The 17,543-nt window shown below is 42.5% G+C and overlaps 1 protein-coding gene across 8 annotated transcripts in view; it reads left to right on the plus strand.

Moving 5' to 3' along the window:
• LOC139472740 (phospholipid transfer protein C2CD2L-like) overlaps positions 1-17,543 on the plus strand; it is a 99,716-nt gene that overhangs the window by 64,883 nt on the left and 17,290 nt on the right. For 4 of the 8 annotated variants that reach the window (XM_071255200.1, XM_071255203.1, XM_071255201.1 and 1 more), the window contains exons 9-12: positions 1,081-1,208; positions 2,850-3,036; positions 5,065-5,190; positions 9,049-9,173. In XM_071255200.1, coding sequence (XP_071111301.1) covers positions 1,081-1,208; positions 2,850-3,036; positions 5,065-5,190; positions 9,049-9,173 — 566 coding nt within the window. Of the gene's footprint in view, positions 1-1,080; positions 1,209-2,849; positions 3,037-5,064; positions 5,191-8,893; positions 8,917-9,048; positions 9,174-17,543 lie in introns of all 8 variants that reach the window. The other 4 variants (XM_071255204.1, XM_071255206.1, XM_071255205.1 and 1 more) reach the window with 2 other exon arrangements.

Consider the following 17,543-nt stretch of genomic DNA (forward strand, 5'->3'; position numbering starts at 1 on the left):
GCTGCCACGTTTCATTGTGACTTATATGTACGTGGAGGTAGGCCAGGGGGTAATGGTTCTGTGTTCTGCTGCCACGTGTCATTGTGACTTATATGTACATGGAGGTAGGCCAGGAGGTAATTGTTCTGTGTTCTGCTGCCACGTTTCATTGTGACTTATATGTACGTGGAGGTAGGCTAGGGGGTAATGGTTCTGTGTTCTGCTGCCACGTTTCATTGTGTGTTATGTATGTGGAGGTAGGCCTGGCGGTAATGGTTCTGTGTTCTGCTGCCACGTTTCATTGTGACTTATATGTACGTGGAGGTAGGCCTGGGGGTAATGGTTCTGTGTTCTGCTGCCACGTGTCATTGTGACTTATATGTACGTTGAGGTAGGCCAGGAGGTAATGGTTCTGTGTTCTGCTGCCATGTGTCATTGTGACTTATAGGTACGTGGAGGTAGGCCTGGGGGTAATGGTTCTGTGTTCTGCTGCCACGTGTCATTGTGACTTATATGTACGTAGAGGTAGGCCTGGGGGTAATGGTTCTGTGTTCTGCTGCCACATTTAATTGTGACTTATATGTACATGGAGGTAGGCCAGGGGGTAATGGTTCTGTGTTCTGCTGCCACGTTTCCTTGTGTGTTATGTACGTGGAGGTAGGCCAGGGGGTAATGGTTCTGTGTTCTGCTGCCACGTTTCCTTGTGTGTTATGTACGTGGAGGTAGGCCAGGGGGTAATGGTTCTGTGTTCTGCTGCCACGTGTCATTGTGACTTATATGTACGTGGAGGTAGGCCTGGGGGTAATGGTTCTGTGTTCTGCTGCCACATTCCATTGTGACTTATATGTATGTGGAGGTAGGCCAGGGGGTAATGGTTCTGTGTTCTGCCACCATGTGTCATTGTGACTTATAGGCATGTGGAGGTAGGCCAGGGGGTAATGGTTCTGTGTTCTGCTGCCACGTGTCATTGTGACTTACATGTACGTGGAGGTAGGCCAGGGGGTAATGGTGTGTTATGTATGTGGAGGTAGGCCAGGGGGTAATGGTGTTTTATGTACGTGGAGGTAGGCCAGGGGGTTATGGTTCTGTGTTCTGCTGCAGAGGACTTCCTGGGGGAGACGACTGTGTACATGAGCGACCTGCGCCTGACCCCCAGCAGTCGCCAGATCCTCGCCCTGCAGAGTCGCCCCGGCAACATGGACTCCATCAGTGGCTCCCTCACAGTGGAGGTCAGTACCGCGTCATCACTTCTGTGCCGCGTCATCACTTCAGTACCGAGTCATCACTTCAGTACCACATCATCACTTCAGTACCGCGTCATCACTTCTGTGCCACGTCATCACTTCAGTACCGCGTCATCACTTTAGTACCGAGTCATCACTTCAGTACGGCGTCATCACTTCAGTACCGCGTCATCACTTCAGTACGGCGTCATCACTTCAGTACTGCGTCATCACTTCAGTACCGCGCCATTACTTCAGTGCCGCGTCATCACTTCAGTACCGTGTCATCACTTCAGTACCGCTTTATCACTTTAGTACCGCGTCACCACTTCAGTACCGCGTCATTACATCAGTACCGCGTCATCACTTTAGTACCACACCATCACATCAGTACCCAGTCATCACTTCAGTACCGCGTCATCACTTCAGTACCGCTTTATCACTTCAGTACCGCGTCATCACTTCAGTACCCAGTCATCACTTGAGTACCACACCATCACTTCAGTACCGCGTCACCACTTCAGTAACGTGTCATCCCTTCACTAACGCGTCATCACTTCAGTACCGCGTCATCACTTCAGTACCCAGTCATCACTTCAGTATCTCGCAAACACTCCAATACCGTGTCATCACTTCAATACCACGTCATCACTTCAGTACTGCATCATCGCTTCAGTACCGCATCATCACTTAAGTACCATGTCATCATTCCAGAGCAGAATAGGCTACAAGTACTGTGTTTGTGTCTTATCCTTGAGATTCCAGGGCAGAACCAATCCCAGTTCTCAACTGTTGTCAATACTAATGAGAATCAGTTGGTTATATTGTTTGGCATAAAACAACATGCACTCGCTCATAGCCGGAACTCTGACACAACTGTGTCATCTGTCATATTTCAGTGTTATGTGTAGTGTTCTCTTGATCATGAGGATCTGGGTTACAATTGGTCCTCAAACACCCATGCTCGTTGTAAAGAGGTGACTACCGGGATCAGCTGGTCAGGCTTGCTCTCTTGGTTAATGCATGTCATCGTATCCCAATTGCTTAGACCTATGCTCATGATATCTATCACTGGATTGTCTGGTTCACACTTGATTATTTACAGACCGCGTTCACCTACCTAGAATATTGCTACATGTGGTGTTATTGAACAAACAAACATCTTGTTTAGGTTTTGCTTGCAGAAGATGTTTTGTTTGTTTAAATGCGACTCAGTAACGTTCCAGGTATATGATGGCAGTCTGTAAATAATCAAGTGTGGACCAGACAGTCCAGTGATCGTAACTCCTATTCTTAAACACTGACTTACGATAGTCGTAGCGCTAAAATCACTTTGTGGAACAGGTCCCTGTACAACGAGGTTCTGGGCACCGTTCCACAAAGCGATCTTAGCGCTAAGTCGGTCGTAACTTCTATTCTTTAACACTGACTTACGATAGTCGTAGCGCTAAAATCACTTTGTGGAACAGGTCCCTGTACAACGATGTTCTGGGCACCGTTCAACAAAGCAATCTTAGCGCTAAGTCGGTTGTAACTCCTATTCTTCAACACTGACTTACGATAGTCGTAGCGCTAAATCGCTTCGTGGAATGGGTCCCTGGTCTGTACAGAGACGTCAAATACTGATGTTTCTCCATCTGTTTCCAGTTTCTGTTCATGGATTCGGCGGAGGCAGAGATGATGATGGGGATGTCGTCCGCTCCCAACAGCCAGGTGTCCCCCAAACGTCGCATCGAGACGGAGCGCACCATCACCCCAGGTGGTACTGTAATCACTACGACAACCACAACCACACATCGACCTCAGTTCGGCCCGCCCCAACCAGGGCCAGATGGTAACATGGCGGGAGTGATTCAATCAGTGGTTTCTCCGTCTATACTCTTATCATACATCCTTTTCAAAATTAAGTTCCATGTGAATGATTTCCATAAACATAGTTGGACATTTTCTTCGATTTGTTTTCATAACTTGTGTGATATGTACCACGGGGTTCTGGGCCCCGTTCCACAAAGCGATCTTAGCGCTAAGTTGGTCGTAACTCCTATTCTTTAACACTGACTTACGATAGTCGTAGCGCTAAGATCGCTTTGTGGAACAGGTCCCTGTACCATGGGGTTCTGGGCCCTGTTCCACAAAGCGATCTTAGCGCTAAGTCGGTCGTAACTCTTATTCTTTAACACTGACTTACGATAGTCGTAGCGCTAAGATCGCTTTTGTGGAACAGGTCCCTGTACCATGGGATTCTGGGCCCCGTTCCGCAAAGCGATCTTAGCACTAAGTCGGTCGTAACTCCTTTTCTTTTACACTGACTTACGATAGTCGTAGCACTAAGATCGCTTTGTGGAACGGGACCCTGGTCTGTACTGTCTTCACACTGACATCCCTGGGGTGAATACACAAATGATCTAACCAATCACACGCGTCTTGTAATAAACACAACAGCCAATCAGAACACTCTTCTTGTTAGTAATAGGTACTTCTTGACTTCAAAATTGAATCTTTTCAACAATTGTATGACAAATTGTCTTGCATATACTCCATACAAGAAGCCATTTCATGGTTAAACATCAGCCAACAGCTTTTAATTTTTAATGGCAGAAAATACAGCTGAAATAACTCCTGCCTCTTCACAAGAAACAAAGAAACTATTGATGGTTGTAGAGAGGAGTTACCTCCCTTTCGATCAGTTTCTTACCTTGGAGTGTAGAGTGTTGATTGGTTGAGTTGATCAGTTGGTACGGTTCCTAGGGTGAGGTGTGGAGCGGTCAACACGCCAGGGTGTCGGGGTGAAACTACAGAACCCCCAAGTCAGCATGTGTGTTGAATTATTTCGTAGAGACCAGTGTTGGAATGTTTGCAAGATGTAACATATATTTGTGTCGGAGTGTGTCTTGTGATACTAATTATTTATTGTTGAAGACTCATATTAATCCCATACTGAACTCTATTGCTCTATCCATCCCATCTGTAGGAAAAGCCCTTCATCAATTGTGACCAACTTGTGTTATTCCGGGATAAGTTGCAGGTTACGGGAAGGGCGATTGGTGAAGAATGGCCCTTTATATCATTGCAAGGGGGATAACTCTGTCTTCTCAGATTTCAAAATTTGGAATTGAGTTTGTTTGGGTCAACCTAGGCTTGAGGTATACTGAGAAGAAATATAGAAATCCTAATCCTCCAACTCCCCATCTAAGTAAGCAAGATTTTACATATCGCTCATTACATTTCATATTTAATTGTCTAATAACACTGACTGTTGTGTGGTGGACGTTCCTGACTCACTACCTGCTTTTGTGTGCATGTGGTGGTGTGTGTGTGCGTGCGTGCGTGCGCGTGCATGAGTGTGTGTATATATGTGCATACTTTGTAAGTGTATCTGTGTGTGTGTGTTCATGTGTGTGTGTGTGTGTGTTCATGTGTGTACCTGTGTGCATGAATGTGTGTGTGTTTGTGTGTGTGTACCTGTGTGCATGAGTGTGTGTGTATATATGTGCATGCTTTGTAAGTGTATCTGTGTGTGTGTGTGTGTGCGTGCGTGGGTGCCTGTGTGTGTATGTGTGCGTGCGTGCGTGCATGCGAGTGCGTGCGTGCTTGAGTGTATGGCATCTTTTTCCGATCCTGGCCCAAAAATATGACTAGTTGAACCCTGGGTACACCAGCTTGTCTCTGTGTAGGTCCCTGTCTCTGATATCCTCCAGCTGATTAAATGTAAGACAGGTTCCGGTGTGACAAAATACCTGTGTGCTTATATACCTGTGTGACCTGTGTGCTTATATACCTGTGTGACCTGTGTGCTTATATACCTGTGTGACCTGTGTGAGTGTGGTGTGCCCCCCCTAACTGCACGTCTCCGTCTCCCCAGGACACACCCCCAGCCTGGTGGAGAAGCATCATCACTCTAACCCGGACCTCGACTCGTCGTCCACCCTCAGCGCCGACTCCCCGTACTTCCCCGGGGACCAGTCATTGTCAGCATCTGCATCATCAGGTAACTCGCGGCTCCCACTCCTCGAAACAAACTGAAGTTGAGACTGATTCAGAATAGGCCTCAGATGTGAGAACGCAATTATGCATTTCTCAAATATTACTTTTCTGTCTCCAACCTTGACTTGACTGAATGTACTTCCATGTGGTGATGAATACATCTCCATTGTACCGAGAAAAGTCTCCTGGATCTACCGAGCAACAGCCCCTCATGGAGCTCTCTATACTATCGCTGCCACTGGTCAAAGCTCTCCACTGTGATAAGGGGTCGATTTGACTGTTGATCCGTTGGCCTGTGACCAGTTAAAATTACAAAGGTCTTGCAGAAATGTAAAGTAGAAGTCTCCTGGATCTACCGAGCAACAGCCCGTCGCAGAGCTCTCTATACTATCGCTGCCACTGGTCAAAGCTCTCCACTGTGATCAGGGGTCGATGTATTGTTTTAGCGGAAGTACCCTACTCAGCGCTAATAAGCGGTGCTATTTGGTGTGTGATTGGATACCGCCTGTAAAAGGAGGGGGCGTCGCATTCATATTGAGTCGCATTTTTGGCTACGGACCAGCGGTCGCATTCTTTTGGACACGCATTAATTTCACGATTTACAGTAATTAATTTGAATTTCTGTTTCATTGCTATTAACATGTAATTGGTATTGTAAGAATGTAAAGGGGAATTGGGCGCTTTCCATTAGTTGTTATCTCAAACTAATCTGATTGAAGAAAAGTAAATTTATCTGGAAAATAGTAATTCATTTCTACACCTTTTCAAAATGTGAAATTATGGCATTGCAAGCACACAAACATAAACATATTTGCCGCAACATTTTGGGGTAAGAGGGCAAATTTCAAGATTCTTGGAATGGCCGCGCCCAGACTGGTGGCAGCGATGTTACCAAGAGTGTAACGAAAGTGTCACGCGTTGGGAAGGAGCTTGGCTCGGCATGTGGTAGGGGAGACAACTCTGGTTTCTGATAATAAGCAGGATGTGGGCACCTGCATACTTTGGAATCATATTTCATGTTAAAGATTTACCTGAAGACCAGGTCTTGACCTGTGTTCTAACTGTGATATCCGATCCTCCTGTATGAGACTCAGCCACAATATCGGAAGACTTTTGGAAGTCCATCAACGTGGAACTGGTGAACTTTTTGCCGCTATGTTTGAAGGATTTTCAGTTAATTAATCTCATAATTGAGTGGACTGTAAATATCATATTTTATGAGGGGGAACCGGTGGCCCAGTCGTCTAAGGCGCCGCGATTCGCTGTGCAGAGTTGTGTCCCTTGGACAAGCCAGAACCCTATGATTGTGGGTTCGAATCCTGGTTCGCCCCGATTATGTTTCTAGGTTTGTCAGCACCATACCCTTGCTCGTGGGTTTCACCGAAGTGGTAAACGTCTGAAACCTGCATTACTTCTGGCTTTCCTCCCACATTAAGCTGACACGCCGTGATATTACTGGAATACTGTTAAAAGCGGCGTTAAACCCAACTGACTCACTCATTTTTTATGACAGTTTTAAAGTGATGTATATTTTCTTCAAAAATACCAATTTCTTTTATTTCAGCTTCCTCTCTGCATGGGAATGTCTCTCTAATTTCTGTAGTTAGCTTTGACAACAACAAACCCGCAGCTATATATACAGTAAACTATGGTTATAACAAACTTAAAGGGACCACTAAATTTAGTTTGTAATAACTGTAGTTTGTTATTAGCATATATACAGCATGTATGCAGCAAATGGACGGGGCACAAATACAGTTTGGTAGATCTGTCAGTTCGTTATAAACGTGTTTGTTATAACCGTAGTTTACTGTACAAGGTATTGTCCAATTTGTTACCAAAACACCACAGATGTGTACTTCTCCAGCAAGTCTGATCTACACCAAACAAGGTAACACCTGCATTTATACACCAGTATACTTAAACAACAGTATACTTAAACTCTAGCACTTAAACACCAGTATACTTAAACACCAGTATACTTAAACACCAGTATACTTAAACAACAGTATACTTAAACTCCAGTATACTTAAACACCAGTATACTTAAACACCAGTATACTTAAACAACAGTATACTTAAACTCCAGTATACTTAAACACCAGTATACTTAAACACCAGCATACTTGAACACCAGTATACTTAAACAACAGTGTACTTAACACCAGTATACTTAAACACCAGTATACTTAAACACCAGTGTACTTAAACACCAGTATAATTAATCACCAGTATACTTTAAAACCAGTATAATTAAAAAACAGTATACTTTAACACAAGTGTACTTAAACAACTGTGTACTTAACACCAGTATACTTAAACACCAGTAAACTTAAACACCGGTATACTTAGGCACCAGTATACTTAAACACTAGTATACTTTAACAACAGTATACTTATACACCAGTATACTTAACACCAGTACACACACCCAGAGCTCCAGATAAGCTGCGTATCTGCATAAAATACGCATCAGAAATGCAGAAATACACAGTAAAATGATATCCAAGCGTATCAAATATGCAACAAACATTACAGATACGCTACAAAAATAAAACTTGTGCGTATCATCAAAATATTGTGAAGTAACCTGCGTATTCGATTTGCAAATTTGCAACTTATTTTGAAATTATAAACGGGCATTCCGTCAACCTTGTCAAACTCCACGATGACAGTTACATCATGATCATTTGCCATCACACTTTCTTGTGGAAGTACCGTGCTATTTTTTAGTCCTATAAAGCTCTTGAACCCACACAACACCAGTTTGCAGGGACTAGATGAATAGTGTTTTTAAATATTTAGCTTAAATACCCACAGGTGTAGTGTTTTCCATGAATTTTACATGTGGTAACATTGTTCCAGTTGCTGGGTTTGTTGTGTCAAGGCTGACCTACTATGCATGACCTGCTACAGATTGTAACATACAACAGAAGACGATGTCCAATGTAGGAAACAATTGTTTGTTATTCCAGACGAGTTGAATCATTCCGACCATGTTACCACATAGACAGTGGGGAATATTTCAGTGTTTATCTTTCTTGGCCCTGGTTGTCAAAATTACATGTATTAAACAAAAAATATCAGTTTAAACTTTTTAGTTCGCTTTGTAATGGGGTGAGAGGTGTCGAGATATAGAAGTTTGTCGGGGGATGCTTTTATAGGGCGAATACGGTATCTCTAGTTTGTTGGGTAGCCTCGTGGTTAAAGCTTTGGCTCGGCACATTGAGGGCAGTGGGGGTAGCCTAGTGGTTAAACCGTTCGCTTGTCACGCTGAAACCCTGGGTTTGATTCCCCACATGGTTGAAATGTGTGAAGCCATTTCTGGTGTACCCCGGCGTAATAGTGCTGGAAGGCGGCGTAAAACCACTCACTCACTCAGCACATCGACAATCTGGGTGATGTGCAACATCTCTGCTCATCTTACGTAAGAATGAAACACCTCAAGAACCCATCTTACCTCTGCTTCATTCAGATTCGAGGCGGTCGGGTAGCCTAGTGGTCAAAGCGTTCGCTCATCACACCGAAGACCCGGGTTCGATTCCCGACATGGGTACAATGTGTGAAGCCCATTTCTGGTGTCCCCTGCCGTGATATTGCTGGAATATTTCTAAAAGCGGCGTAAAACCATACTCACTCACTCACTCACTCATTCAAATTCAGTCCATCAGGGATACTTTGAACTAATTACCAGCTTCCCTTCCCAGGTGATGATCGAGGCGTCGTACCCGTAAGTAGCAGACGCCGTGCCCCACGGCGGCCATTTTGAATTGTGTTCCAGGGTGCCTGGTCCTAGTTGGCTTGCTGCTGCATGAAGTTGGAATGTGGTTGTTGTTTGACTGTCTGGGTTGGTATTTTACAGAGTTGATTGTAATTAATGGAGTGGAGTCCGTGACAGAGGCAGCCATCAGGGAGTTGAAGGATCAGTCGCGGAGGCCTCGCACTCCAACCAAAACTAGCACGCTTATAATAACCGGCGTCAAGAGGGTAAGGTCTTCCCCCCACTTCCTGTCTCCTTACGACTATCAGTGACACGTGCACGATTATGTGGGATATTAATTAATTTGTGTGGGGATTTGTCATATATTTTTATTATATTTTTTGGGTCAAATGAATAAAGAAGGAAAAAAAAAAATTTTTTTAATTATTTTTTGGGGGTCAAAATTCTTTTTTTCAAATGATGTTTTTGTATATTATTTATCTGTTAATTATTAATAATTAATTATTATTTTAACTGTTCTGTTGTGAAGAGCCCCTGCTGTGAGGTGGGTCGACACAGAGGTCACATTCCATGATACCACGTTCAGTAAACGGCCAATTTTAGTTTTATATTGTTAATTCTGAGTCTGGTTCCTAGAAGTAACAGCAACCATCATGATTCATGTTGCAATCATATCAGTTTGAAAATAGGAATTTAAAATTGACACTTTGTGGAAATTGTCTCTTCATTGTTATATTTCTTTTCAAAGATCAAAATTACATATTTGGAATATTGAATTTCTTTTTCCTTTTTCATTCTGTTAAAAACATCATTTTGCAGTGTTTTGGGATAAAATAATGTTTTTGGGTAGTTTTGAATTCCCTCCATGCGTAGCTTGAAGTGGCTACAGCAATACCCCATTTGGTGCTCGGTCCTCGTGCCGTCACATGTTTGTAGGTTTCTCTTGTCCAGAACTAGACTGTTTCGGTTCGTGACAATAAACCCATTGGTGCTCAGTAATTGTGAAGTCACGTTTGTCAAAATTTGAAAGTAATTAATTTCGATTTTGAGATTCCTGAACACAATGTTCTGGATGAGGAAGTCCAGACTCACTCATTGAAATCCTCTGTATCATCACAGCCTAAGACTGCATGGAGGGGACATTGTTTGTATTTAATCAGCCATCAAGCTCTGTGCGCTGGTCTGTCAGTTTGTTTAGTCGTGTGTCATAACCTTTGTTTTGGGTACTGCAGAGAGTTACATTCAGTTTCTTATTGAAGTGTTCAGCATTAGTTGTGTGTTCAGCTGAACGAGACTGTTTACAGTCTCCGACTTATGATTGGATGCAAACTTGGCTGTTCATTTGTAGTAGTTGGTTTACAAAACAGACAGTCAAAAAATGACTTTCGATAAATTTGGGGGAGTCCAGTCTGTTTCACAATCAGGTGTCGTCCCAGGAATGTGTGGATTACTTATAGTTGCCTGGGAGACGCTTATAAACTGATGTCGCCAGAAATTTTCATGCAGTAAAAACACCAATCAACACACTGGTTATTCTCCTGAACTTTCTCTGAAAATGTTTGAATTTTGGGGCAAAATGTTTTGTGAAAGAACTAAAAGAAGTGAAAGGCCTACTGCATGTTTACAGTCGGTGCATGCTAGCGTGTGGATATTGACAGTCTGCCATGTCAAGAAGTTGACTGATTCTTGCTGTATAGATGGTTCTGATTTTACTGTTGTGAGCAGGTTGTAGTTCTCTGTTATACATCAACTTGGAATGTCTAGCGATGTGGAATGTCCTATTAGTTGTGCATCTGTTGCGTTACTTATGTTATATTTACATATATCTGTGATGAAGTCCTGGAAATATTCATACTTATCTGAGTAGACTGTCAGCCACTGAATAAACCATCCACATAGAGACTCCACTTCTCTTCCCAAATTCCTACAATCTTTTCTTCTGTTCTTGCCCTTCAACTCTTATCTTCCCCTCCATCCTTCATCTTACCCTTTGACCTTCATCTTACCATTTGACCTGCATCTAACTGTTTGACCTTCATCTTTCCCTTTGACCTGCATCTAACTGTTTGACCTTCATCTTACCCTTTGACCTGCATCTAACTGTTTGACCTTCATCTTACCCTTTGACCTGCATCTAACTGTTTGACCTTCATCTTACCCTTTGACCTACATCTTACCCTTTGACCTGCATCTGTTTGACCTTCATCTTACCCTTTGACCTTCATCTTTCCCTTTGACCTTCATATTACCTTTTGACCTGCATATAACCCTTTGACCTTCATCTTACCCTTTGACCTGCATCTTACCCTTTCTACTTACTCACAGACAATTTAACCCTACTTGACCACAACATGACCACAAAAGTGACGCTATTTCCTATTGATACCACAACCCACTTTGTAGTCCATACGTGTTTTACAGCACAGGAAACATGATATGCTTTTGTTATACCCAATGTTATGCCCAGGCCATGTCATATCCAATGTTATTAACAGTGTTATACCCTGTTCATGTTATACCCTCTTCATTTTACAACATATGTTATACCCTGTTCATGTTATACCCTGTTCATGTTATACCCTGTTCATGTTAAACCCATGTTATTCCTTGTTCATGTTATACCCCGTTCATGTTAAACCCAAGTTATACCTTGTTCATGTTATACCCTGTTCGTGTCATAACCCATGTTATTCCTTGTTCATGTTATACCCCGTTCATGTTAAACCCAAGTTATACCTTGTTCATGTTATACCCTGTTCGTGTTATAACCCATGTTAAACCCTGTTCATGTTATAACCCATGTTGTGCCTGTTCATGTTATACCCTGTTCATGTTATAACCAATGTTATACCATGTTCATGTTATAAACCGTGTTATGGTCTGTTATGAGTTGTCATCAGCGCTTTAAAAGGGTCTATTTTTACTGAGCCATCTCACTCGTTATGAACAAACACTTGTTTTGTGTGCTAGATGTCCTCACCCTGCCGTGTAATTCTCACACAAGTCACACCGTCCCACATCACACCATCCTACATCACATCACACCGTCCTACATCAAATCACATCACATCACATCACATCACACCGTCTTCCAACACATCACACCATCCTACGGGGACACGGGTGGCCCAGTCGTCTAAGGCGCCGCGATTCGCTGTGCAGAGTTGTGTCCCTTGGGCATGCCAGAAACCTATGATTGTGGGTTTGAATCTCGATTTGCCCAGATTATGTTTCTAGGTTTGTCAGCACCATACCCATGCTCATGGGTTTCGGCGAAGTGGTAAACGTCTAAGACCCGCATCACTTCAGGCTTTCCTCCCACATTAAGCTGACACGCCGCGATATAACTGGAATACTGTTAAAAGCACTGTTAAACTCAACTCACACCATCCTACTTCACGTCACACCGTCCTACACCATCCTACATCACATCACACCGTCCTACACCATCCTACATCACATCACACGTTCCTACATCACATCACAACGTCCTACACCATCTTACATCACATCACGCCGTCCTACATCACATCACACCGTCCTACACCATCCTACTTCACGTCACACCGTCCTACACCATCCTACATCACATCACACCGTCCTACACCGTCCTACATCACATCACACCGTCCTACACCATCCTACATCACATCACACCGTCCTACACCATCCTACATCACATCACACCGTCCTACACCATCCTACATCACATCACACAGTCCTACACCATCCTACATCACATCACACAGTCCTACACCATCCTACATCACATCACACCGTCCTACACCATCCTACATCACTCCGTCCTACATCACATCACACCGTCCTTCACACACAGAGTCAATACACGTACAATACACTCACAATACATGCACAACACACTCACAATACATGCACAATACATGCACAACACACTCACAATACACACACAATACATGCACAATACACACACAATACATGCACAATACACTCACAATACACACACAATACATGCACAATACACACACAATACATGCACAACACACGCACAATACACACACAATACATGCACAATACACACACAATACATGCACAATACACTCACAATACACACACAATACACACACAATACATGCACAATACACACACAATACACTCACAATACATGCACAATACACGCACAATACATGCACAATACACACACAATACATGCACAATACACTCACAATACACACACAATACACACACAATACATGCACAATACACTCACAATACACACACAATACACACACAATACATGCACAATACACGCACAATACATGCACAACACACTCACAATACACACACAATACACACACAATACATGCACAATACACTCACAATACATGCACAACACACTCACAATACACACACAATACATGCACAATACACTCACAATACACACACAATACATGCACAACACACTCACAATACACACACAATACATGCACAACACACTCACAATACACACACAATACATGCACAATACACACACAATACACTCACAATACATGCACAATACCCTGACGAGAATGTCAATGACAGTGTCATCTCCTAACCCTTGAATCACCCGTGTACCGGTATCATACCCTGACAACACCATGACGATAGCATGACAATACCATGACGATAGCATGCCAATGACATGACAATACCATGACGATAGTATGACAATACCATGACGATAGCATGACAATACCATGACGATAGCATGACAAAACCATGACGATAGCATGACTATACCATGATGATAGCATGACAAAACCATGATGATAGCATGACAAAACCATGACGATAGCATGACAAAACCATGACGATTGTATGACAATACCATGACAATAGAATGACAATACCATGATGATAGCATGACAATAGCATGACAAAACCATGACGATAGCATGACAATACCATGACAAAACCCTGTCCTGATCTCATTATTCTGTCCCCAGTTTTTCTAGATTTCTAATGAGATCCTCACATATCTTAGTAAGCCAATGCTACATATATGTGATATAGTGTATGACAATGCTACATGTATGTGATATAGTGTATGACAATGCTACATGTATGTGATATACTGTATGACAATGCTACATGTATGTGATATGCTGTATGACAATGCTACATGTATGTGATATAGTGTATGACAATGCTACATGTATGTGATATAGTGTATGACAATGCTACATGTATGTGATATACTGTATGACAATGCTACATGTATGTGATATACAGTATGACAATGCTACATGTATGTGATATACAGTATGACAATGCTACATATATATGATATAGTGTATGACAATGCTACATGTATGTGATATAGTGTAAGACAATGCTACATGTATCTAATATAGTGTATGACAATGCTTCATATATGTGATATACTGTATGACAATGCTACATGTATGTGATATATTTGTGACTAACAGAAGCATGTTTGTGCAATAAATGTTATTTTTATTAAATCCTCTCATGTTTTGTAACTACTAACATGTGTTTTCACAGAATGTTTGTGTCTTGACTCAGATTTAGCCTCTTCGCTCCATCCTCGACAACCAAGGGAATATTTTCCCCTTCACACCCAGGAGACACCAGGATCAGCCTTCTGTTATGCAGTGCTCTTCCTCGCTAGGGGTTACAGTTTCATATAACTGACATGTGAGAAACTTCATCCTGGAAATGTCAGTATGTCCCCAAAATATTAGGAGTTACTTCCCTTCCGACCCGTGAAGATTCTGGGGTAGAATAGGTCTTCAGCAACCCATACTTGCCGTAAAAGGCGACTATGCTTGTCGTAAAAGGTGACTAAGGGGATCGGGTGGTCAGGCTCGCTGACTTGGTTGATACATGTCATCGATCCCAATTGCGTGGATCGATGCTCATGCTATCAATCACTTGATTGTCTGGTCCAGATTTGATTATTTACAGACCGTCGTCATAGCTGGAATATTGCTGAGTGCAGCGTTAAACAACAAACAAACAAACAAACAAACTTCCCTTCCCTAACTGTGTTATCAGCTGACAACTCTAACAGACTACTCAAAAGACGTTAAGGATCACCCAATTCTTTCGTATTGGTAATGTTAATCTGTCATGGCATGAGAGATTAACTATTGTAATATGAAAGAATCAGGTGATCCTTAACTTCTTTTGAGTAGTATAGAAGGCTACCTGTAGTATTCTCCTGTGAGGGAAGCCGAACATATTCCTCTGGAAGTCTCTGAATGTCATATTGAAATACATTCCTACATACATTCCTGCATACATTCCTTCATACTTTCCTTCATATACCGCAATAGTAGTAAAATTGTAATTATCTGACAGTGTTGTCGACATCCATACAAAATAAATACCAGAAATGAAGTGGTCATTTCTGCTTGGATTGGGATTGATTTGTGTGGAAAGAATGAGGTACTGCAGAAATTTGGTGTAAAGATGGAAAAATCGCAAAAAAAAACCAGCCTAGCACCGAAACACTCCAACATGATAGGCACGTGCAACATCACTTCTTGGACTATAAAAATATTTTCATTTACATGCCATCACAATCTTACAGCAAGTAAACAGTGAAAAATGCCACGATTGTCGGAATCCCAAAGATAAAACGCCATCGGCCAACTGTATACAGACGAATCATCTTCAGCCATACGTAGCCAGGTTGTTCCATGAAGCACTAAGCACGATAACAAGCACCATCATCAGGGGTACAACATCTGACCTTCCCAGATCCGGCCGACCATGTGTCACTACTAGAGCACAGGACAGGTTCATACGGATACGTCACTTACATGAAAGAACGTCCACGGCCGACCATGTATCTCTACTAGAGCACAGGACAGGTTCATACGGATACGTCACTTACGTGAAAGAACGTCCACGGCCGACCATGTATCACTACTAGAGCACAGGACAGGTTCATACGGATACATCTCTTACATGAAAGAGCGTCCATGGCCGACCGTGTGTCACTACTAGAGCACAGGACAGGTTCATACGGATACGTCACTTACGTGAAAGAACGTCCATGGCCGACCATGTGTCGCTACTAGAGCGCAGGACAGGTTCATACAGATATGTCACTTACATGAAAGAACCTCCACAGCCGACCCATGTGTTACTACTAGAGCACAAGACAGGTTCATACGGATACGTCACTTACGTAAAAGAACGTCCATGGCCAACCATGTGTCACTCCTAGAGCACAGGACAGGTTCCTGCGGATATGTCACTTACATGAAAGAACCTCCACGGCCATCTCTACAACAACGTCCATACCTGCATTGAGTAGGATATCAGCCTAGACAGCGAGGAGCTGTTAACGCGCTGAAGGTTTTTCACGCTAGACAACCAGTTTGAGGCATCAATTTGATGGACCTGCATCGTCGCCTGTGACGTCATTGGTGTCAGGGTCACAGATAATGCCCACAACTGCGATGGAAACAAGTTTGGTTCAGTGGTGAGTTATGTTTTATGCTTCTCCGTATGGATGGTAGACATCGTGTTCACAGACAACGCGGGGAACTTTATGCCCGAAACTGCATACAGGAAGTGGACAGATTTGGAGGTGGCAGTGTGATGATGTGGGCGGTCATCTCCTACACTGGTAGAACAGACTTGGTGCAAGTTCAAGGTAACTTAACGACACAATGTTACACGGATGTTTAATGTGGCTCTTATTTTTGCCAGCTACACCCCACCTGTTGTGTAGCGGAGGTGTTCATACCATCAACCACTGGTTTGCCTGACCTTGTTGTGTCACATCCGTGACTTCTGAACTTGTCACACACAACCACTCGGTGTTTGGCAGGTTGCCAATTTGTGTGCACATCTTATGAACAACAATTTTGTTTTTGACGAACATAGACTGAGAGATCAAACTGAATTTCATCCTGAAAACAAGACACAAGATTTGTTTTTCGTAGGTTAATTTTTAACATTTTTTAAAAGCTTCCAGATCACTGAACATAAAACATTAATTCATTTTCCTCAACATTGGGAAAATATCAACAGACATCAAATTGTTTTGTTTGAATGGAAAGAGACACATATGTTTTGCTAAAAACGAACAACAGGTATCATCTGGGGATGTAGCCGAGGTAAATATTGTTTTCATTTCTCACTTTGAAATAAGCCAATCAGCTTTCACACTACAAGCAGCACTTTGTGTTACATCGTTTCATTGGTCAGGCCTCATCTGCACAAACCATGAACAGCTTGGTGCTTTTTCAGATAACATATGCATGACGACTGTCAAACTCACCGACATGAATGATGACAAGTTGTTTCTTCAAAGTGTTTCTTAACTTAATTCTAGTCATCCTCAAACTTATTATTGTTCTTGGATATAGTTACTATTTATACATTTTCATTTGTTGCATGCTTGGAAGACTTTAGCTCATTTTATTTCTGCTTGTTTGTCTAGTTGTCGGGGGAATAGTAGATTTCAATCTGCATCTTCTCATTCTGTTAGCATGCCATGACTGATGATTTAATGAAGCTTGTTTATAAATTGTTGATGTATCTACTCCAAGGTCTAATTATGTAGCGTAACATGCTATACTATGTACTGTATGTAGAATGTCAATGTCATGTTCATATGCCAATACCAACTCATG

This window comes from Haliotis cracherodii, unplaced genomic scaffold, assembly GCF_022045235.1.
Source record: "Haliotis cracherodii isolate W230 unplaced genomic scaffold, xgHalCrac1.p SCAF_25, whole genome shotgun sequence".
Lineage (NCBI taxonomy): Eukaryota > Metazoa > Mollusca > Gastropoda > Lepetellida > Haliotidae > Haliotis > Haliotis cracherodii.